This window comes from Acomys russatus, chromosome 21, assembly GCF_903995435.1.
Source record: "Acomys russatus chromosome 21, mAcoRus1.1, whole genome shotgun sequence".
NCBI classification, from domain to species: domain Eukaryota; kingdom Metazoa; phylum Chordata; class Mammalia; order Rodentia; family Muridae; genus Acomys; species Acomys russatus.
The window spans coordinates 9,775,155-9,798,261 of NC_067157.1; the positions used below are offsets into that span (position 1 = coordinate 9,775,155).

General features: G+C 46.0%; 1 protein-coding gene across 1 annotated transcript in view; it reads left to right on the plus strand.

Moving 5' to 3' along the window:
• Window positions 1-23,107, plus strand: part of LOC127205081 (uncharacterized) — a 176,460-nt gene that overhangs the window by 77,538 nt on the left and 75,815 nt on the right. The window contains exons 17-23 of the mRNA XM_051164240.1: window positions 6,071-6,271; window positions 7,140-7,261; window positions 10,363-10,591; window positions 15,154-15,356; window positions 17,661-17,816; window positions 20,269-20,362; window positions 21,426-21,563. Of these exons, the coding sequence (XP_051020197.1) occupies window positions 6,071-6,271; window positions 7,140-7,261; window positions 10,363-10,591; window positions 15,154-15,356; window positions 17,661-17,816; window positions 20,269-20,362; window positions 21,426-21,563 (1,143 nt within the window). The remainder of the gene's footprint in view (window positions 1-6,070; window positions 6,272-7,139; window positions 7,262-10,362; window positions 10,592-15,153; window positions 15,357-17,660; window positions 17,817-20,268; window positions 20,363-21,425; window positions 21,564-23,107) is intronic.

The window sequence follows — 23,107 nt, forward strand, 5'->3', positions numbered from 1 at the left end:
GATACCTTTATATTCAGTTACATGATGGTTGTGACTCATCATTTGAGAAGCTTTGGCAAAGTGAAAAAGTGTCATAGGTGAGAAATGTTTCCAGTAGCTGTCTTAATGTCAGTATGGAGGACGGGTTGAGTAGGGAACTCCTAGCGAAGGGGTCACCTCTAATGGCGATCTGGAGAGGTAGGAGGGACCTGACAGTCAGGGTGAGGACAGGAAAGGAGGGCAGATGGCATCACTTCGAAGGGCACGTGATGAGAGTCAAGATATGAATTTTGGAGGGAGAGAGTAAAAAGAGATTTGAAAGGTCTTCCAAGGGGTCAGGAAGGAAGCAACTAGCTAAAGCAGAGAGTGCACGAGCAGTGAGGGCATCATTTAAGAAGATAAAAGTGCATCCAAAGACACAAGTCATTTTGGGGGGAGGTGGTGCTGAGGCAGCTGTGAATGTTTTGAGGAGAGCTCTAGTTCTGAAGCCAAGCAGTAGGCATGGGCTGAGATATGGTTCAGCCATGGAAGTTGAACCATAGGCACAAGGGGGAAAGGATGGAGCCTCTGACCAACCCCAGTGATACCTACTTTTATGGGGCAGGCTGCGGAGCAGAAGGACTAGCCAAAACTGAAGCCAAACAGGGAAAAAAATTGTGTGTAGGAGCCAACAGGAAACAGCTGGAAGATGTCTGTCCACTGGTGCCTGCTTGGAGCACAAGACAATGTTGAGGAAGATGGCTCAAGGTACAAGAGTAGGGTCAGGGGTCTGTGGGTGGCCAGTACAGCTGTGTGGGGCCCTGAGCGGTGGTGTCAACCGACCACAGCTGTGGTGTGCTCTGAAAACCAGGAGGTGAAGGTAGTTTCTTTTTCTTTCTTTCTTTCCTTTTGTGTGTGTGTGTGTGTGTGTGTATGTGTGTGTGTGTTTTGTTTTGTTTTTTTGTTTTTGTTTTTTCGAGATAGGGTTTCTCTGTGTAGCCTTGGCTGGCCTGGATTCACTTTGTAGACCAGGCTGGCCTCAAACTCACAGCGATCCACCTGCCTCTGCCTCCCAAGTGCTGGGATTAAAGGTGTGTGCCACCACCGCCAGGCGAAGTGGTTTTTTTTTTAACTGTTCTTGTAGCAGAATAGATGGTTAACGGTTTTATGCGCCCTCTGGTCAGATGCTCAAGGAGGTCATTGATCATTTGGAAACAACTGTCTGAGCTGAAAAGGTACAAGGCTCAGACTTTGGAAGACAGTTCATTTCACAGTTAACCTTGACCCACCAGTGAGAAGCTTAGACTGACCAACTAAGTAGATGGGCGGTTTGGACTCATCCTGCAGTAATTGGCTGAATTAAATGATGCAAATTCATTACTCTAGGCACCAGTTTTAAGTGCCTCCCCCCCTGTGTGTGTGTGTGTGTGTGTGTGTGTGTGCACATGCACCAATCTTCTCTTTCCTTTGTGTGTGTGCACTCGTGTGTGTGTGTGTGTGTGTGTGTGCATGTATGCATGTCTGTGTGTATGTGTGTGCACATGCACCAATCTTCTCTTTCCTTTCTGTGTGTGTAGGCGTGCATGTGTGTGTGCATGCGTGCATGTGTGTGTGTGTACACATGTGTGCACATGTACCAGTCTTCTCTTTTCTTTCCATGGAAGCCCCAGGCAGGACTCTGTGACAATAGAAGAGTCACAGGGCAGAAAGGACAGAAGACCAAGCATTCAGTCCAGACTGTAGTTCATTCCATGCTAACCTGTCAAAGCTGCCCGCTAGCTCCTTCTGGGGTACATGAAACAATCTCCCCCCTGCATCTTACCCCGAGAGTAAGTTCCCTATAGAAACTGAGCTCTCTGGGCCAAAACTGTAAAGTATGGTCTTCCAAGCCAGAAATTCTAGCCAAAGAGCTCATCTTGAATGGGCAAGCCAAATTTCCATCTGCCGTACAATTGATCCCAGACCCCCACACTGACTGCGCTGCCAAGTCTCCTCGGCTGTGTTTCCATTGTTAAATGTATCGGTCTCACTGCGTAAGAACTGGGACATATCAGGTTCCTCAAGTCCTTAAAATAACCACTGCGTGTATGAAGACGCATAAAATTAGAGCTGATGTCAGCTTACGTGGCTTGGGGGACTAGAGAAGACAGAGAGTTGGTGTGACATAGGTCATGCTGTCCTACCCCATACCTCTCCCCAGAGTCACCAGAACACCTTCTGTGACACTTTGGTGAGAACTACAGCCCTATCTTTAAGTTATTATAGATCGTAGGGTCTTACAAATCAGACAAACTTAACACAATAATTTCACAAATGAGGTGAACCCAGGGGGCTTTGATGTTGTCAATTTTGTCTGCCTTCCTATTTTCTCCAGCATGTCCCTGTGACTCCCCCTGTGCAAGGCATGTTTCTTTGCTGAGAGCTGGCCCTTGACACACAGAGGTGACATTTGACAAGTTAGGAAGATTTCTCAAGCAAATACCAGCCTGGGGTTTAAATGGAAACTGGCCAGTTAGCAAATAGGTAACAAAACAGAACCCGTGAGGCAGAAAGATCATGCCCCACCCTTGCTAGGAAGGAATTTTGTAATAAAATAATGCAGTTTATATCTGAGGCCTTCCCTCAGCTGAACTGAAAGACTGAAAAGATGCTATTAGCTTAGATTTTTCTTTCTCTTTTTGAGACACAGTTTCTCTGTCCTAGATTCACTTTGTAGACCAGGCTGGCCTCTAACTCACAGAGATCTGCCTGCCTCTGTCTCTGCCTCTGGCTCCCAAGTGTTGGGATTACAGGTTTGTGCTACCATGCCCAGCTACATTTTCCTTCTCAACAGATAAAATGTTGCAATATTTGGGACACACTTACCTTAAAAGACTATTTGTTACTTATTCAAAGTAACAACAACAACAACAAAAAAAAAAAACAAAGTAACAAGTGGAAGTTGGTTGGATGCCCTATATTCCTACTTAATTTGGGAAAATGCAGCAGCCTCGGGGGAGGCTCAGTAGGCATGCATGCCACAGCTCACAGTAGCCAAGTCAGAAGACAACTTTGGGCAGTGTGTGCTCGCCTTCTGTCACATGAGTTCCAGGGATTGAGCTCGGGTCATCAGACTTGGTGGCCGGTGCCTAACACACTGTCACATCTTGACCTGCCTGGACATCCTATGTTCTTGCTGGCCCTCACATCCTTATCAGTAGTGATCATTCAGTGTAGCAAGGTCCTCTGCAACTTGACCTCACCAGACTGGGATGGCCAGGAAGGATTCTCCTCCAAGCCAATTTCCCTTGTGAAATAAACCAACAGTTGAGCTCTTTGTCCGAAAACAGGTCAAGAGGTTTAAGTACCATAAACCAGCTCCCAGGATTGCCCAAAAGGGTTCACATTGGGTCAGAATGAATCAAGGAAGCAAATCTTTCATCCCTAATCTCTCCCTGGGACTGCTGAGTGACACTTTCAGCCTGTGCAGTCATCCCTCCTTCATGTCTTCTTTTCTGTCACTTAACACTTGGCTATTATTCTAGAGTGGATCTTAGGTGAGGAAATCAGGTCACTTAGACCAGCCCTGCTCTTCACTTTCTGTGGGATGAATTTAGAGACAAAGGGGATCCCCATTTGTTGTTGTTGTTGTTGTTTTGTTTTGTTTTGTTTTTTGAGACAGGGTCTCTCTGTGTAGCCTTAGCTGTCCTGGTCTCACTTTGTAGACCAGGCTGGCCTCGACCTCACGGTGATCCGCCTGCCTCTGCCTCCCGAGTGCTGGGATTAAAGGCGTACTACACCACTGCCTTATTCACTTTTGGCTCTATGCTGGGATGTGTGAAATCCTAACCCCTGGTGCACCTTCCATGGTAGCCTGAGCTTTTGGTTCCTCTTGGTGTTTTCTTGTTCATACTAAAGTTGGATTTGGTGCCTTTCCAAAAAGGCATCCACAAAGTGTGCGCACCATGTTAATCACTTTTCTCAGCGTTGTGACAAGAAGCCTCTCCGGAGAGGACTTATTTTGTCACATACATTTGAGCATGTGCAATTGATCTTGATTTCGAAGGTGTGGAGGCAGCAGCTCCATGGCAACAGTACGGAGAGGATAGGTGGGTGGGGGATCCTTACTTCCTCAGGTCTCAGCACAACAGGAAGTAGTGGTGGGACAGGAAGTCACACTGGGCTGTGAACTTCAAGGCCCTCACCACCAGATCCACTTCTTCCACCTTTCAAAGGTTCCATGACCTCTCAAAACTGTGCAGCTAGCTGGAGACCACATGAAACATATGAGCCCGTGGGGGCCAGGGGTTAACATGCAAAGCAGCGTGGGTACTGACAAGTATCCTGGGGTGACCCTTCACAAGCCTTGACGTCATCAGGCAGGCAGATATAAACATGTCTTTATAGATGCCATCCAGTTCCTAGTGTCTGGTCGGTCTTGAGTGATTAACCTCCTTGGGTAAAAGAGGAAAATCTTTTCTCCTTTACACCTATCAATTCAATGCCTGGGCCTTGGAAATTAATGACAAAAGATGTGTGTACATGTGGAGGCCTCAGAGAGGTCTAGTGAAAAGCTAGTCTTCCAGTCACTAAATGGGCAGATGAACTGGCAGAGACTTTTCAAAAAGAAGAAACACAGTAGCCATTAAATATTTTATTTATTTATTTTTATTACAGTCCTCTTGGCTTTGCCTATGTGTGCCATGGTACACATGTAGAAGTCAGAGGACAGGGGGCTGGAGAGATGGTTCAGAGGTTAAGGGCACTGACTGCTCCTCCAGAGGTCCTGAGTTCAATTCCCAGCAACCATATGGTGGCTCACAACTATAATGTGATCCGATGCCCTCTTCTGGCTTGCAGGTGTACATGCAGCCAGAGCACTGTATGCATAATAAATAAATAAATAAATCTTTTTTTTTTTTTAAAGATTTATTTATTTATTATCTATATAACATTCTGCCTGCACATCAGAAGAGAGCACCGGATATTGTTATAGATGGTTGCTGGGAATTGAACTCATGACCTTTGGAAGAGCAGTCAGTGCTCTTAACCTCTGAGCCATCTCTCCAGCCCCTAAATAAATAAATCTTAAAAAAAAAAAAAAGAAGAAGAAGTCAGAGGACAGATTGTAAGAGCCAGTTCTCTGTTTCACCACGTCAGCAGACCCAGGCATTGAAGTCAAGTTCTAGGCTTAGCTACAGGTGTTCTTAACCACTGAGCCGTCTCCCCGGCCGAATGACATTTTAAATAGTGTTCAGTATTCTTGCTGATCAGGGAAAGGCAAATCAAAACTTGTTGGAGATTCCACCTCGCCCCAGTCAGAATATCTAACTCCAGAAAACAAGGGGCAGTGAACACTCCTGGGGGAAAAGGGGAGGGGGGGAAGTCCTCACAGTCTGTTGGTGGGAATATTAACTGATACAGGAACTATGGAAATCAATGTGGAGATTTCTCAAAAAATAAAACTACCGTATGACTCAGCTGTGGTAATCCTGGGACTCACAGACCCAAATGACTGTAAATTCTGTCACAGAGACACTTGTACATCCATGTTTATTGCTGCTGTATTCACAACAGAAAAAAAAAAAGGAATCATATTAGTGTCCATCAATAGATGAGCGTATAATTTAAAAAATGTGCCAAATGTGCCACGTGTACACAATGAAATCTTATTCAGCCATAAAGGAAAATGAAGTCATGAGGTTTGCAGAAAAATAGATAAAAATGAGAATTATGTTAAACAAAACTCTCTTAGACACAGAAGGGTACATGTACGTTTTCTCTTATCTGCGAATTCCTAGACTTTAATGTTTGTATGTGGGTGTGGGTGTTTAGGGGGGAAAGGTCACTGAGAGGAAGAGGGCTAGCAAAGGGGAGTCAGTAGAATGAGGAAGGGGGGGGTGGAGGAAGGGCATGAACCCCAACTCCTGCCCTCTGCACTCTGAGGGTTTGCTAACTGCGGCAGCTCTCATACTGTGTTTGTCCATCCCAGACCACTAGCTACCCGGAGGTTCTGGCATCTGTCTTCCACTAAGGCCCCAAGGGCTTGTCAAAGCCTAGGATGAGGTTTCCATTTTGTTTGTTGGCACCAGGGCTGCTTCTGCCATTTCCTGACCATAAACTCTATTTTCAGCTTCTTGATCTTTACTTTGAAGCCTACCAGCACACGCTGGACCCCGAAGAGCGGTTCAGTTTAGCAGAAGCCATGACTGACATCGTGCACCGACGCCCCAAGTTTGATCTCAGACACTCATATTTCACAAAGGCCTACCAAGATGACTGCACCTGCCTGAAGCTTCACCTGCAGCTAGTGAGGGCCATCCGCAGCTGCCACGTGAGTAGGTCTTCGATGGCTCCGTCTGGGAGGGGCATGGAAGACTCAATGCCAGGAGTAAAAGTGACATTCTGGGTTGTCTGGGCAGAGTGTTTATTTGTAAGCTCATTTGCACTTCTGAATTCCAAGCATAACTTAAGCCTTAAAGGGAGGTTTCTAACCTCAGCTACAGTTAGCCGTTCACATGGAATTGAAAACCTCAGCTCCTATGAGCTCATAGAGTTATCATCAACAAAAGGACTCATGGTGTACCTTTCCAAGACACTGCCATATAAAGTTTTGTGCTCCCCCCCCCACCCCCATGCAGAGAAGACTTTTGTTTGAGTGGTTTTGTTTGTTTGTTTCATTTTGTTTTTGAGACAAAACCACACAGTTGCTTAGGCTTGCCTTGAACTCCTGACAATCCTGCCTCAGGGCTGGGGTTATAGATAATGCACCACACCTGGCTTTTGCTTATTTTATTTTACTGAGTCAAGGTCCTATATTTTTGAGACAGTCACCTACAGTGTAGTCCTGGCTGCCTGGTATACACTGTACAGCTCTGGGTGGTCTGAACCTCTCAGTATATAGACCAGGATGGCCTTGAATTCACAGAAATCCATCTGTGTCTGCCTCCCGGGTGCTGGGATTGAAGGCATGTTCCACCAGGCCCAGTTTTGTTTTTTGTTTTGTTTTGTTTTGCTTTTCCAAGTGGGTCAGCTTTTCCTTTCCTTGGCTGACCTTTGACAGAGACCAGAATGTTCCATTGTAAACAAGTCTTCAAACTCACACCTGGGTGAAAGCTAGTGAAGGGATGGAGACATGAGGGGGTTTAGGCTTCTTTTGTCCAGGTTCACAGTGGGGCTCTGAGGGTGTTTATTCTCTTTAGCTAGAGAAGCAGCGGGAATATGTCCAGAGGCTCTGGCGAGGGGACCATGCTGAGGCTCAAAAGACATTTGGACTTCCCCTGAACATAATTTGCAAGCAAATTGTTTCCGTCAACAGCGGCTGGTAAGTTGATGTTGTCTTTAGCATTTTACATTTAATCTTGTAGAGTGAAAACTGATGCAGTATTGGATCAAAGTACCAAGCTTTTAGGCCCCATTCAAGAGTTTGCGGATGTGAGAGACCTTGAACCCAGCTCATGTACCTGAAGCCTGTGTGTGCTTTTAAGTTTCTCTGGAAGGGATTTTTTTTCTTCTTCTTCTCATAGTGTCACTAAAGAGTGTAAAAGTAACTTTTATGCTCCTGGTTCAATTGTTGTCTGGTAGGCTTACTATCTCCTTAAGCTAACCTAGGCCTAGTCTGGGAAGCTTCTAACCTCTGTATAATCTAACTAGGCCTAAAGGGTTTTCATTCTCTGAGACTTACTGCTTAATTAGCTCACCCTTACTTGTTCTTTCTGAGCTCTGGGCTGGCTGGTTCAACTCAGCTGTTCAGGCTCAAACTCTTCTCCCAGCTGACTTATTTAACTGGCTTCTCTTTCAGCCCAGAATTGCTCTGCTTGGCCTCAAACTAACTCAGCAATCTGATTTCATCTTCGGGCTTCTTCTTCTTCTTATCTGGCTCATTCCATTTTCACCTGAGTTCTCTCTCTCCCATCTCTCTATTACCGTTCTGGTAAAACTTCCTCCTCTCTCTGAAAAACTGCCTCTTAAGTAAGACTGAGACCTTTAGAGAGATCTCTAGTCTATTTTCTGAATCTTTACTGAGAGATGGAGTCCGTCCGTTGTTGATGTAAACACATAGGAATTTATTGAGCCGATGTGATGGGGTCTGTCAAAATTTTTCCGAGTTGGAGACCCTGAGAAGCAGAGGCATGGGCCTTTATTTAATAGGTTTTAGACAAAGGAATGAGTTTTACAGTATGTGATTGGTTGAAGCAGTCACAGGGGCGTTAGGAACTTTTTTTAGTTGGGAGGGGTAAGTACAGTCCTGGGAAAATGAAAATTTTAAACACAAGCTGTAATACAAACTGACTGTCCAGTCAGGCTGGACCCTTCAAGGTCTCTCCTGTCACATACACAAAGTGATCTGACATGGCTGTCTGTCCTTGGTTTAAGCTGGACCCTACACAAGCTGGCTGTCCTTGAATCAAGCTGGACTCTCCGGAAATGTACATGTTTTGGCCTTAATGGGGATCCTTAAGGGAGGGCTGGGTAGGCCTTAGTGGGGGTCCTTAAGGAGAGGGGCCTGGTTCCTTCACCTTTTCTCTCTCTTCTTATGAGAGTTGGGCGTATCCTATTCTATCAAATCTTCTCTGATACATTATTTCCTGCCACTCAATTAGATATCACTTTCAAACATGGGTGCTTCCTTCTACAAACTAACTTTACCTTTGTTTGGGATTTAAAGGCATGCACCACCACACCTGGACCCAAGGTGATCTTTACCTGATACGTGCTCTATACCAGGCTGGCCTTGAACCCAGATCTGCTTGCCTCCGTTTCCAGCCAGATCATACAGACCTAGATCTTTGGATATGATCTCTTGCCGGAACAGCAGTTTTCTGGTTTGACACTTCTCTACAAAAGAGGCTTCTAAGAATTGTCCCAGATGAGCCTCTGGGCATTACATCTTCAAAGAGCAGCATTCAGTTTCCTGAGACTACTCAGGGTGGCTACACATTTTTCCACTCCCTCAGATGACTACTCCCTTCCCCCATTCCTTTCCAGCCTTTGAGTTGGAGGTAATTGTGAGGTGACAGACCCCAAGTTGCACCAAGTAGCCTGAGATCAAAATCTCTCCATTGCCTCCACTTGGAGTGTGTGCGTGTAATTGTCTCGCGTCTCTCAACACCAGACACATATTGCTGAGGACACAGATGTGAACATAGGTGTGACCCTGAGCTTCCTTCCATAGGTGAACATTAAAGACAGTCTTTGTGTAAGAAGTCGTCATGGTAGGTTGCATCTTGGGACAGGCACGGGCCATGAGAGACAATAGCTAAGATCTTACTTTCTTAATTAAGAACTGCATCTCCCCCATAGACCCCTCGGAACACTGTTGCCATCCCTATGACAAGCTGGGCACCAGAAAGTATCTGCTGCTCAGGAAGTGGCTTTTGGCAGATCAGTCTAAGGCTCGAATGGATACTAAAAGCTGTCGGACTAGTTTCCAAACCCAGTGCCGTTTGCTCTATTGAAGCTCGTGTCCGGGCTTTGAGCTGTGTGCTTTAAGATCTAGGACCAAGCAGAAACCCATTCACACAGATTCTAGTGGAAATATTTGTGCCCTTTAGTTTTAAGGTTGGAAGACCCTTGTCTTATTCTGTAACCTTTATTTTAAAAATTATGTTAATCCGAAGACAAGTGTTTTATTGATTTTTGGCCTCATCTATTATAAAATATGAAGAAACCCTGCAGTGCATAGAGAACTTAAAAATCATCTTTGTTTATTAACATTTGGGTGGAGGAAAGGAAAAAATTCAAGTGAAAAATAAATGCTGAAAATAGTGGAAATTGGGGCTGGAGAGATGGCTCAGTGGATAAGAGCACTGTCTGCTCTTCCATGGGTCCTGATTTCAATCCCCAGCAACCACATGGTGGCTCACAACCATCTATAATGTGATCTAATGTGCACTGTATACATAATAAATAAATCTTTAAAAAAAAAAAAAAAAGGAAATGCTTTTGTTTAAAAAAAAAATCCAGGCATGGTGGCACACACCTTCAATCCCAGCACTTGGGATGCAGAGACAGGTGGATTGCTGTGAGTTCAAGGTCAGTCTGGTCTACAAAGTGAGTCTAGGACAGCCAACGCTACACAGAGAAATCCTGTCTTGAAAAAAAAAAAGTGGAAATTATCCCGGTTGTCATGGTGCACACCTTTAATCCCAGCACTCAGGAGGCAGATGCACGTGAAACCCTGTCTCAAAAAAAAAAAAAAAAAAAAAAAAAAAAAAGTGGAAACTATCATTTTTTTTTTTTTTTTTTTTTTTAGGTAATCATTTTCATTGTTAAGCTATTCTGTTTTCAGGTGGTCATTGAAATGTTACTGTCATTTCCTTACTAGACAGTTGGAAATACAACAATTTCTTTCCAATTTACAGGACCTGTGTTAAAGCAAGGACCATGTTGTGAAGAATAAAATTATCATGTCTTCTTTTCAAGCCCAGCATCAGAAAACATCCATCAGTTGGAGTTCCACCCTTCCCTTGGCCTGGTTGGCCTCATCCCCAAAACTCTGGAGCACCTGCTACGTGAGACTCGCCACACCCACAAACCTGCGTCACCCAGCAGGCTTGCCCAGCTGGAGATACGCGTCCTGCAGCTTGCCCTGGACCTGTGGCTCACCCCAGCCAAGCCCGAGGCCTGGTACAGCGCACAACTCCAAAGAGATGTGGGTGTTTTCTGCCAGGACAGTTGGGTCCTTGGCAAAGAGACCACTTCCTTCCAGATGTTTCTGTTTAGCTCTGTTTGCCTGTTTGGCACTGTTCCCCTCTATTTGGCCAGAGAAAGAGCACACACGCAAGCCCTGCCAATATTTCAGTGTGATATTTTGTTGTGGACAAAGCGTATGGCTAGTATATAAGGATGTCACTGTAATTAAAGTTTAGTGGGGGATTACATAGGAATGTGGAAAATATTTTCTCAGTTCTCGCTGGCGCTTTAATGATACGCAGTGTGTTTGTGTGTTGGGGGGAAGGTGGAGGCACACTGAAGAGCCGCAGTGGTCAGTGGTTCAGGCTGAGCCTGACTGACGTCTTAGGTGGTGTCAGAACTTTTTGGTTTCTGTTAAGGCTTAGAATGCTGACCTAGGTCTGCCAAATTGATCTTGTTCGTCAGCCACTTTTGGTATAATTGAGGTGATTTCAAGGGTGTTGGCTAACAAATCATTTGTTCCTTGGGTCATCACGATAGCCTCTCTTCTCCCTCCCAAACGAACACCATCTTTAAAAAAGAAAAGATTTGTTTTATAATTTCATTAGTGTGTGTGTGTGTGTGTGTGTGTGTGCACATGTGTGTGCATGTGTGTGCGTGTGCACCTGCGTGTGTGTGTGTGTGTGCGTGTATGTGTACGTGTGTGTGTGTAAATGTAGGCCATGTGTTTGTGGGTGCCCATGAAGGACAGAAGAGAATGCTGGCTCCCCTAAAGCGGCAGTAGAAGTGGTTGTGAGATGGCCAGAGTGGGAGCTGGGAACAGAATTTGGGGCCTCTAGAGGAGCAGGAAGTGCTCTTAATCCCCGAGCCATCTCTCCAGGCCTAAAATCATTTTTAAAGAGACAATTAATTTAAGCTTTCTTAAAATAATATAAAATTACAGAGGACGGTAGCAGAAGAGGAGCGAGCACCCTTTAGTTTGAAGCTACACAAGGGCTGGCCCTACTCGCGCAGGCTTTAACCCCTGCTTCTTGGGCTGCAGGGGCAGGAGGGTCAGAAGTTCAAGGCCTGCCTGGGCTATGTGTGAGCTCTGAGTCGGCTTGAACTACATAGCACGATACTCTCTGAAAAGCATATAAGGGAAATGCAATTTTAAAAAGGTAAAAAAGAGGCCTGGGTATGCAGCTCGGGGGTAGAGCGCTTGCCTAGCATGCATGAGGCCCCAGGTTCAATCCCAGGACTGCAAAAGTAATGAGCCAATAAGCCCACTCACTTTACTATTTCTCTAATTCCAAGCTGTTGTCATACACAATACCCTCCATATGGTACTGTCTTCTGGTTCTACTAATCTTGTTTTCTTTTTGTTTTTTGTTTTTTTGTTTGTTTTGTTTTTTGAGGCAGGGTCTCACTATGTATACCCAGCTGCCCTGGAACTCACTCTGTAGACCAGGCTGGCCTTGAACTCACAGACACACGCCTGCTTCTGCCTCCCAAGTGCTGGGGTTAAAGGTGTGTGCCATCATGCCGGGCTCTACTAGTCTATCCACTTTCATGATCACATAATTCCCTTAGGTGATAAAATCACAATCTCTCTAACCTTTTCTCAATGGATGAGCTTTCAAGTGGTTTCTGGGTTTTCTGTAATATTAAAACCACAGAAGACACATTTCTATGCTCTGAGCTATACCTATATTTTGTTTGTTCTTGCCTTTTTCCCTCCAGAGCTGAGGACTGAACCCAGGGCCTTGTGCTTGCTAGCAAGTGCTCTACCACTGAGCTAAATCCCCAGCTCCTTGTAGATATAGATACAGATGTATTTTGAATTGATTCTTTTTTATGAATTCTTAGAGCCATAATTGATGAAGTGAAATTTGAATCCTAGATGCAAGTTGGCAAATTGCTTTCCAAACCAGTCATGCTGATGTCAATAATAACCAACTAATGCATTAGAGATGCACATTGGCTCTAATGTGCAGTGCAGCATTAGAAATGCAGTGTATGAGCTAATGCAGGTGTGTGCATGAGAGGTGGTATTATGGTCTGCTTTCATCCTTCCTTGCTATTGAGGCCACTCATACATACATACATACATACATATGTGTGTGTATATATATTTAATTTGTGTGTGTGTGTGTTTCTTTTTGGTTCCCTTATCTGAGAAAATAATTTCTCTGTTATCCACTTATCTGAGCTTTAATTAAATAGAACTTTAATCTTTTTGTCCATAATATTTTCTGCAAATATTTTTCATTTATATTATTTGAAACAAACAAAAAAAAAAAAAATCTGTCGACCATTTCCTATGTGAGTCTATCTGTCCTCCTAAATGCAGAAAGAAAGTCACCCTTCAGATATTTCATTTGTCTCATCTTATCCCAGTTTCAAGGGTTTGATTTAATTTTTCAACATCCAGCTCCTTTACTGTTCGCTGAAATTAATGTACATGAGATAACGGGGCAGGCAGGAACTGCAATGTTCCTGGAGTTATGAGCCATTCATCTTACTTGCATTTGCTATTCTCAGTGTCTTGCAGTACCACATTTAATATTTCATAAACGTCTTATAAATTACAGTGACCGTCTGGGTGCTTGTCTAGTCTCCCGTCGATGTCTCAGTTTTAATTATTGTTTTTTGAAGTATGTTCACAATTGAACCTAGAAATACTGAATATTTAGACTAACCTTCTGTGTTAGAAAATGGATGCATTGGAGCTGGAGAGATGGCTCAGTGGCTAAGAGCACTCGCTGCTCTTCCAAAGGTCCTGAGTTCAATTCCCAGCATCCACATGGTGGCTCACAACTGTCTGTTGCTATCTTCTGGTGTGCAGATATATATGCAGACAAAGTACCCATATACATTTACTAAATAAATAAATAGATAGATAAATCTTTATTTAGAAGTTATAGCAATAACCATATTTTTAAAAGGGGGGCAGGAGAGATGGTTCAGTGGTTAAGAGCACTGGCTGCTCTTCCAGAGGACCCAGGTTCAATTCCCAGTATCCACATGGCAGCTCACAACTGTCTGTAACTGCAGCTCTAGGGGATGCAAGACTCTCATACCAATATACATAAAAGCAAGATACCAATGCATATAAAGTAAATAATTTTCTAAGTGTATGTTGCATTGCCCCTTGAAGATGTGCAGGAATTTTAACAGCTCTCTTGGCTCTCGTGGCTGAAGACTTTAGGAGCCTAGAAATCACATCTCCAGTAGACAGGTCCTTTGGTAGGTACGTAGTTAAGGAACATGGCGCACATTCTGTGATGCAAACCAGATAAAGGAGATAAAGGGTCCTCAAACTAGGTTCTTGCTGAAAGGAGTACTTTATAGGACAGAGGAGATGTGAGGGCCTGGCTGTTCTTTAAGGCAGAAGGGTACTAAAAGGCCACTTTGGTATTCCACAGATCACATGGGTCCTGGGAGTGAGGGGACTGGGAGGCAGGTGGATCCTGAGCTTAGAAGTGCGGAGCTGAAGCTACTTTTGGTACTACTGAATGACCTTGTAAAGTCTGAAGGTCACAAGCCAGGCTTGGTGCAGGCTCACAGTCTCAGATACCCAGGAGGCTGAAACAGGAGGATTACAAGTTCAAGGCCAGCCTGGGCAACTCAGTGAGAGCGTGTTTGAAAGTGAAAATAAAAAGTAACTCCATACTAAAGGGCTGGCCTAGCATGAGGCCCTGGCTTTAATTTTCAGTCATTTTAGATTCCTCATTGCTGAATAAGAATAAAGTCTTTGATGCTTCTTTGGGAATCTGATAAAAATTAAAATGAGTTCATATGTGTGAAAATTCTTTGATGTTTTGAAACTGTAATTAGAAAGGCTTATAAAAATTGTTATTGGCTACCAAAACTTTTTTTGTTTGTTTGTTTGTTTGTTTTTGTTTTTCAAGACAAGATTTCCCTGTGTAGCCTTGGCTATCCTGGACTCACTCTGTAAACCAGGCTGGCCTTGAACTCATAGAGATTCACCTGCCTCTGCCTCTCAGAGTACTGGGATTACAAGCATGCGCCACCTTGCCTGGCTCTAAAACATTTTTAAGTGCTTTATTATTTTATGTGTATGAGTCTTTTGCCGGCATGTATGTCTGTGTACCACATGCATGCTGGTGCCTGTGGAAACCAAAGGAAGCATTGGACCCATTGTACTGTAATTATAAGTCTCTCTGAGCCGCTGTGTGGTTCTGGGAATCAAACTCAGGTCCTCCGAAAGAGCATCCAGTGGTTTCAAGCACCAAATCATATTTACAATGTTTTAATATATTTTTTTAAATCAGGGGCTTTTATTTGTATTGTGTTACTCCCCCTCCCTGCCCCCTAGTTTTTGTGTTTAGATTCAAACATTTATAATAACAACATTTACCATTATAGTAAAAAAAAAAAAAAAAAAGAACTACTTTTGCCTATATAAGCTCCCATAATCCTCTGGGCAGCCCTACTAAGTAGTCATTATCTATCAGTGTCTGGTAGGGGGCCCAGTAAATAATGCCTTCAGGGCCCGTACCACTGACAGTATTTTTTCTTTTTAGTACACATGAAGTTTCTTGTTTTGAGTTTTCAAGCTTCTTGGTTTGTTTTCAGCTCTTTTCAGAGAAAGTGATGGGTGATCCCTTTCTTGTGGAGGAGGTGGGCCTGCTTGCCCTCAGGTCTGCGGTGGACAAAGGACAGGAGCAAGGCCAAGATTTCCACACACTGCTTCTGGAGACATTTTCCAAACTCCTGGAACTCCTGACCCTCCGTCACCGGCTGCTGGAAGCGAATGTGGCAAGTGCATACTTGGCTAGGTCAGTGGGGGACCAGTAGCTCCATGGAGGGACTTGGGGAATAAAGACGAGAGACAGGGCGCGCTGCCTCGAGCCTTGTCCTTTACCCCTAGAGAAGTTACTCTGGAATGTTCACCTATCCCCTCCTTGCTTTCCTCCAAGCCGCCCTGGGAGCCTCTCTGACCATTCAACCGGGCAAGAGTCTCCCCAGTGGCACCCACATTTCTTTCCACTCAGCACATGTCCTTTGGTTTGGTGCTAATTATTGGTTTACCAGCTTTCCAGCATGAAATTCCTGCCAGGCTGTTTACCATGACATCTTGTGACCTAGTATCTTAATTGGTTTGTGTGGTTAGAACAGACTACCGGAGGCCATGTCATTTATAAAGAATAGAGATGTATTTCTAACAGTTCTGGACACTGACAAGTCCAAGACCATGGGGCCGATGCCCGACAACCAATCATCTCTTAAAAGTCTCTGTCAACTACTCTTGTGTTGGGATTAAATTTCTAATGTGAACTTTGGGGGCCATTCAAACCATAGCCCCTGGTATGGGGCCTGAGCCGCACCAGGCACTCCAAGGACTTCGCCTGGCTTTTCTCTTGCATACAGCGAGGCTGACTAGTGGAGGGCGCAGAGACATGAGAATATGGCTCGTGACGTCATGAGACAACATCTGGGTCTCGAGAAGCGGGGTGCCAATGAGGCCTGATGCAGTTTTTACTAGGAGATCATGGAAAGTGGAGCTAGAGGGTTTGTTTCAATACATACAGTGCTGTTCTGATTCCCGTGAGAGGCCCTGCTGGCATAGATGGTCCAGCCGTCCCCAGCCACCATGCAGGACCTGCCTGATCGCAGTCTTTCTGAGACTTTATGTGTATCATTTCCTTATGTTCTTAGGCTATCCTTATGAGACAGGTGCAAACACTTCATTAGCAAGCAGGTAGCGGATCAGAAATCAGGCCAAAATCTCCAAGAGAGAAGGTAGTAGAAACAGAAAGGGAGCTGCTATCAGCCAAGATGGTACCTCCCAGACACTGCCTCTCTGTGATGGACGAGCCTCCCAGGAGTTAATAGTGTAAAAATTACCCTTGATCTATCATAATAATGATACTCTTCTTGTTTGAAAAACTACTTTGGGGGCGCAGCCAAGGGAATATGTCATTCTTTCTGAGTGGATCAGGAAAAGCATTATGGGAAATGATGCTATGAATAGAGCTGGGAAGCATCATGGGAAATGATGCTATGAATAGAGCTGGGTCCCTCTAAAAAGTATGGGACCACGAACTAGCAAGTCAAGATGGGAGAGCCTGCTCAGCAGACAGTCAAATGAGGCGGAAGGTGTTGCATCGGGTCTGAATCCAATAGACAGTTGGACTCATTAAAGGAACCTTGACAAAGACTACACCGGGGAAGGTGGGGAGGAGACACCATCTACAGGCTAGGGAGAAAGGAATGGGACAGCTCCTTCTGTCCCAGCCCAAGGAGGAGCCAACTTGCCCACATCTTGATCTCAGAGCTGAAACAATGGGTTTCTGTTGTTTGGCACACTGAGCACTTGAGGCGTTTCTGTGGTACTTAGTGACAGCCCTGGCACACTGATCTGGGTGTCAATTCAACTCTCAGTAAGAACTGGCTTGGATTGGAGATGTCAGGAGACAGGGAGAGAACTGCGGATATTTAAGGCTGAGCGGCCACAGGGACATCTAAACGAAGCTCTGGGGTGAATCAGGGCAAGGTTGAGGGTCACGTATTCTTACAAAAAGAAATGGTTTTAGGGACTGCATGTAGTAAGGGAGAGGAGGACCAGGGCTAGAAGCCTACCTAGCCCACATCTGAGCTTAAAGAAAAGCCAGTGAAGGCTGGGAAAGGGTGGCCAGGGGACAGGGGCATGGGCAGTGTGGGTCCAGGAAATAGAGGTGCTCTCCAAGAAGGGGCTGAAGAGTCCGGAGTGAAGAGCTCCAAGAGAAGACAGTGAACATTGCTCAGAAGGAAATATCAATGCCCTCATGGGGGTTCCTAGCACAGCATCTACTCTGCAGGGAGTCAGGGTTGAGGTGGTACCCAAGCACATCCATCGCATCCCCGGCCTTAACTCCTGTATCATCCGCCTGACCTAGTGCGAAAGTGGTCGTTCTAGATCATTCACTTTGCATGAGACAAGGCTTGCTCTGTTTCCATTTTGCCTTTGTACACATAATTTCCATTTTGTGTTTGAACACATAACCTTGTGTGTTCACTTCCTCTTGCCTTAATTATCTTTCAGGAAAAAAATATCACTAACAAATGTACCTTTGCTCCTCCCCTCCCATCCCCGCCTTAAGGCTGTATAAGGAATTGGCCCAGGAGATGGGTTTTGAAGAATCCCATTTGTATCTGAGGCCTGTTCACTTTGAGTTTGCATCGCACAAGGACAAGGTGGAGCCACCCCCTCCCGTCTTTGTAACTTCCCTGCTGGAAGACAACAGTCGAGTAGATAGGTGAGCCCTCAAAAGCTGAAAATGCTGGCATGGTGTCACCAGCGAGAACTCTTCCATCATTACTGGGCAATGCAAATGCAAGTGGAGCTGCACCTTTGAATTCTCTTCCTTGGATGTAATCCGCCATCATGGCAGGATCTTCTTTATTATTTTCTTTTTTAATAAGGAGGAAAACCAATATTGCAAACAAGGGTATAACTGGATTTAAACACACAAAATCCTGTTGGGGAGATGCCTCTATGATTGAAGAGCTTGTTGTGAGATCTTGAAGACCGGAGTTTGGATCCGAGAACCCACATCAGTGCCTCCTGACTGTGGTGGAGACCCGGAATTCTAGCCTCAGTAGGTGGAGACAGGGGATCCCCAGAGCAAGCTGGCTAGCCAGAATTGCTATATCTGTGAGCGCTGGACTTGACTGAGAGACCTTGCCTCGCTCAATAAGGCAGAAAAGTGATGATGATAATTCCCAACATTAACCTTGGGCCTCTACACTCATGAGCACCCCCCCACACACACACATATACACACACACACACACTCGCACATATATATATATATATATGCAAACATGTCTACATATATGCGTGACTGCAACCACCACCACACACGTGCACGGAAATGCAAAAAGAAAATAATAACTTGAAGCAACAACATCATGGAGCCCTGGGAGAAGCAGGCCAGAGCATCCAAAGAAAAGCACAGGCCCCCTGGCTTCTCTGGTGGTGAGGGCTGTGAGGGCTGGCCTCCTCTCTCACCTTCCCAGACCAGAAAGAAGTCGGCTCCTCAGCTGCATCTGTCACAAAGAACACAGAGCTCACATGCACACAACGTCTTAGTCAGCTTACTTCATGGGAGATCCCTCTCACAGCCCAGGGGCAGGCGGCCCATGCCACTCTCCTCAGTGGCCCACCCCATCTACTTGGCTACAGCAAGGCACCCCTTCTTTCCTGAAGCTGGTCTGTAGTGTGTGGGGAGGGCCGGCTTCTCCTGCCCCCACTTCTTTCTGAGCCAGTCTGTCCTTTCTCCCAGGCTTCCAGCTGCCCCTGGAGCTTCCTGGTATAGGCTCTACCCCTAGGAAGGCAATGGTGATGTCACAGAGGAAACATCTTTGTACAGCTAGTATAGATCGAAGGCGTGATCAGCCTGATGGACTCTCCAGAGCATGGGCTGGGGTGAAAGACCTTAGCATAGCAGGATGCTATGGTGATTTCTTGGCATCCTGAAAATGAGGGCTGCATTTATCTTTAATGGGTGGAGCAAGGTCACTGTCCCGCATGCACCTTGGGTTATTTTGCAGTGTTCTTGACTTCTACTGGACAGATGCCAGTAGCAGCCTCTGTCCTCCTCCTCCCTCCTCCCCCCTCCTCCTCTGCTTCTTCTTCCTCTTCCTCTTCCTCCTTTTCTTCCTCTCCCTTTTCCTCATCAACCTACCTAACCCCTTGTTTGTTTCTGACAATTGAAGATGTCTCCAGACATCTCCTAAATAATTCCTTGGTGGCACATTTTTCTTGCTCTAGTTCACCTCACTAGGTAAAACACTGAAAGTCAGGAAGTATGATGTGGCCTCAAGTGAGGCCAGCTCTCCAACTGCCACTATGGAGCCAAGGCAGGGACATGGCACAGAGAAAGGTTAGCTCCTGGAACCACAGACAACAGGCAGACACATTTAGGTGTGTCCCAAAAAGCCTTTTCTGGAGCTGGTATTTTACTCTTCTAGGAAAAACAGGGATGGCCCCCACCTAGTGGCACCAGCTGTCCCAGTGCTCTATAGTCTGGTCAAGTGGTGACTGGGCCTCTGAGTGGTGTCCAGTTGTGCTTCAAGACAAGGAACCTTCTGGAAGAGTGATCCATGTATTTAAAGAGCATGCGTCATGACTTACTTTTATGTACGCCAAGTTCCTGAAGTTGTCCCTTTGGAGTGACAACGTGAGAGCCCAGGCCATATAACACGATGACGTGTACACTTTAGAAAGCACCCTCATACATGGGCATTTCACAGCGGCCCTAATCCTACCAGAGCTAAAGAAACAAAGATGGTAACACTAGGTTACCTGACAGAAAGTCACATTTTACAAAGGGCTACGCCCCACGGCAGGACCGTGGTACAGGGAACATTAGCTGCTGGAGCCACAGAGAGTGAGTAGGCGCCATTTAAGGGTGTTCAAAAGAAGGGGTTGGTGGGGGATCCTGAACTGGTGTGGTCAAGAAAGTGAGAAGAAAAAGGTGTGATGAAAAGGACTTGCCATGGTGTGGAGTTGGGAGTGGTGACCACACAAGTCCAGTGGGGATGGGACAGGCCCCAGGATCTTCCCGCTTGGGGTTGAATGGTCCTTTGTAAGCTTGCTATCACTGGCATCCCAGATCGGGTCAGCTGCCATCCTGTGCCACCAGCTGGGCATCCCCTGACAGGTGGGCGTGTCAGGTCAGGACCTCTCCACTCTTCTCCTCACAGGTACACCCCCACTGCCCTCACCTTAGCCATCTCTGAGCTGGATGATAACGAAATCGGCAAATTCAGCTTTTATACAAAGGAATCCATCCAAAAGGTAAGAGATTCCGTGTTGTTTGGGTGTTTTTTGTTTTTTTGTTTTTTTGTTTTTTGTTTTTTTTTAAGAAAAGAGGCTAAAATTTGAAAAAGAAATTAAAGTTTAAAAAGGCAATTTATCCTTGTGTCCTTACATAAAAACCATTTGAGTCATATAAATTGGCCTCCATCCATAAGAAAAGCTTTCTCCGAAGTCTCACCTAGCATGATGGCACATGCCTGTAATCCCAGCACTGGGGAAATGGAGGCAGGGGGATTAGGAGTTCAAGGCCAGCCTCAGCTACATAGTGAATTTTAATTTGAGGCTAGCCTGGGCTATATGAGAGACTGTCTCAAACAGAAGAAACACTTTCCTTTATTATTAATAATGCTGGCCTTGGGTGGGAGAGATAGCTCAGCAGTTAAGGACATTGACTCCTCTTCCTGAAGATCTGGGTTCAAATCCCAACACCCACATGGCAGCTCACAGCTGTCTGTAACACCAAGATCTGACGCTCTCACGTAGACATACAGATGCAGGCAAAACACCAACGCACATAAAATAAAGGGAAATACATTTTTTTAAAAAAATGCTTGCCTTACATGGGCCTGGCTTGAGCCACGAGGGCTGCAGCCCATACATAATAACTTTTGTTGGAGTTAAAAAGAGGAAAGCACATGCAGCAAACTTATCTATTAAAGTGTATGCTTGTTATTGGAGATTTCATCTTATCTTTTAAAACCTGGTGTCATTTTTCTCCTTTCCCCTTAAGTTTCTTTACTTTATTATGTGTAGCTATTTTTTCTTAATGACTTCAATCTAATCCTGGCTTTCAAGAGCCTGCTTCTGAGTCCTTGTAGCTAATCAGAGCCTTCCCCTGACCACAGGGGAGCTGCATGGTGTCCAGCTACACAGCAGGTGAGACTCGGAGGCTCCCTGCCCGGGGTGAGCAGGTTCAATCTGACAGTGTATTGTGCAGTTGAAGTCCTGCGGCTTCCGACAGTTTAACCTGCCGATGAGCTCCACTGTCAGCTTCTTCTCCGTCTGGAGGCAACGTCTAACAATTCCAATTCTCTGCCCACAGCTCTTGTTGCATTCCGGAGTGGAAAATATGCAAGTGACCCTCGCATGCCAAACTGCTCATAAAAATGCTTTGATGGTGGCCGTTCAGCAGGCATCTTTCTATCACACCCCTGGAGTGGACAGCTCTGCTGATATGAAGGTCAGCCTATCTGATGGAGAAGCCAGAGGCATGCTGCCCCCCCAGGAGCTCATGCCTAGCTGCCCCCCCAGGAGCTCATGCTGACCTGCCCCCCCAGGAGCTCATGCCGAGCTGCCCCCCCAGGAGCTCATGCCGAGCTGTCCCCCCAGGAGCTCATGCCGAGCTGCCCCCCCAGGAGCTCATGCCGAGCTGCCCCCCCCAGGAGCTCATGCCGAGCTGTCCCCCCAGGAGCTCATGCCGAGCTGCCCCCCCAGGAGCTCATGCTGACCTGCCCCCCCCAGGAGCTCATGCTGAGCTGCCCCCCCAGGAGCTCATGCCTAGCTGCCCCCCCAGGAGCTCATGCTGACCTGCCCCCCCAGGAGCTCATGCCGACCTGTCCCCCCCCAGGAGCTCATGCCGAGCTGCCCCCCCAGGAGCTCATGCCAAGCTTCCCCATTCTTCCTCCCATTTTTATTCCTTTTTTCTCCCCTTCTCCTTTCCCCCTCCCTTCCTCTCCACCCTCTATCACCTTTTTTTTTTTTTTTCCTTCTTATCTGTGTAGGGAAAGCAGGTGCGGTTTCTCATATTGTACACTCAGAGCATAGACTACCTCTGTGGCTCCAAACGCTGTGGAGATTTCTCCCCACGAGCAAGGAAGCAAGACAGTGCCTGGGACTGTCTGTGTTCAATTGTGACACTGTGTGCCCCTGCAGGTAGCCACAGACCTCATAGGTTAAAGGCCTTCAACACCAACACTGCTCCCATTTCAGCCGCTGTCAGAAGTCTAGGCCTCTGGGACTTCTGATTGGCTGGCTATAAAGTGGAGCTCCCATGATTCCCTTCTCGGGTTAGTAGAGTTCTCACAGACTGGAGGGAGATACACTTTACCGTTTATTATAAAGGATGGTTCAAAGGGCATCCATACATAAGCAGATGAAGAGACACGTAAGGCGGCCTGAAGGGTCCTGAGTTCGAGAGAGCTGTGGTTCCTGTAGTGTTGGAGTGCACCGTCCTTATAGCATGTGAATGGGTTCTCGGTCCCTCGCAAGCCTCTGCATGCCCCCCTCTTCGGAGACTCTCCCAACTCTGCCCTTCGGATAGACTCTATTGCATGGGCCAGGTGGATCATGTGAGCTACACAAAGGCTTGGACAAGAATGTGGAAAAGCCACTAGATAGAAAGGCGTCTCTTCTAAGAGCTTAGGTAAGAATCTGACTAGGGGAACGGTTCTCAGATCTCGTCCCCTCAAAGGACAGATTTCAGCCGAGGGACACAGAGAGTTTAAGCAGACCTTTGTTGAGCAAAACAAAGCAAAGACAGATTAGATTGGCTTCACCTGGAAAGTGAGGTGGGGGTGGCGGATGGGAGGGGGCTTAGCAGCCTATTAGGGTCTGTTTTGACTTTGTTTGTTTGTTTTTCGTCGAGACAGGGTCTTTCTGTGTTAGCCTTGACTGTCCTGGGCTTGCTTTGTAATTCAGGCCAGCCTTGAACTCACAGTGATCCACCTGCCTCTCTGCCTCCCAAGTGCTGGGATTAAAGGTGTGCGCCACCATGCTTGGCCTGTT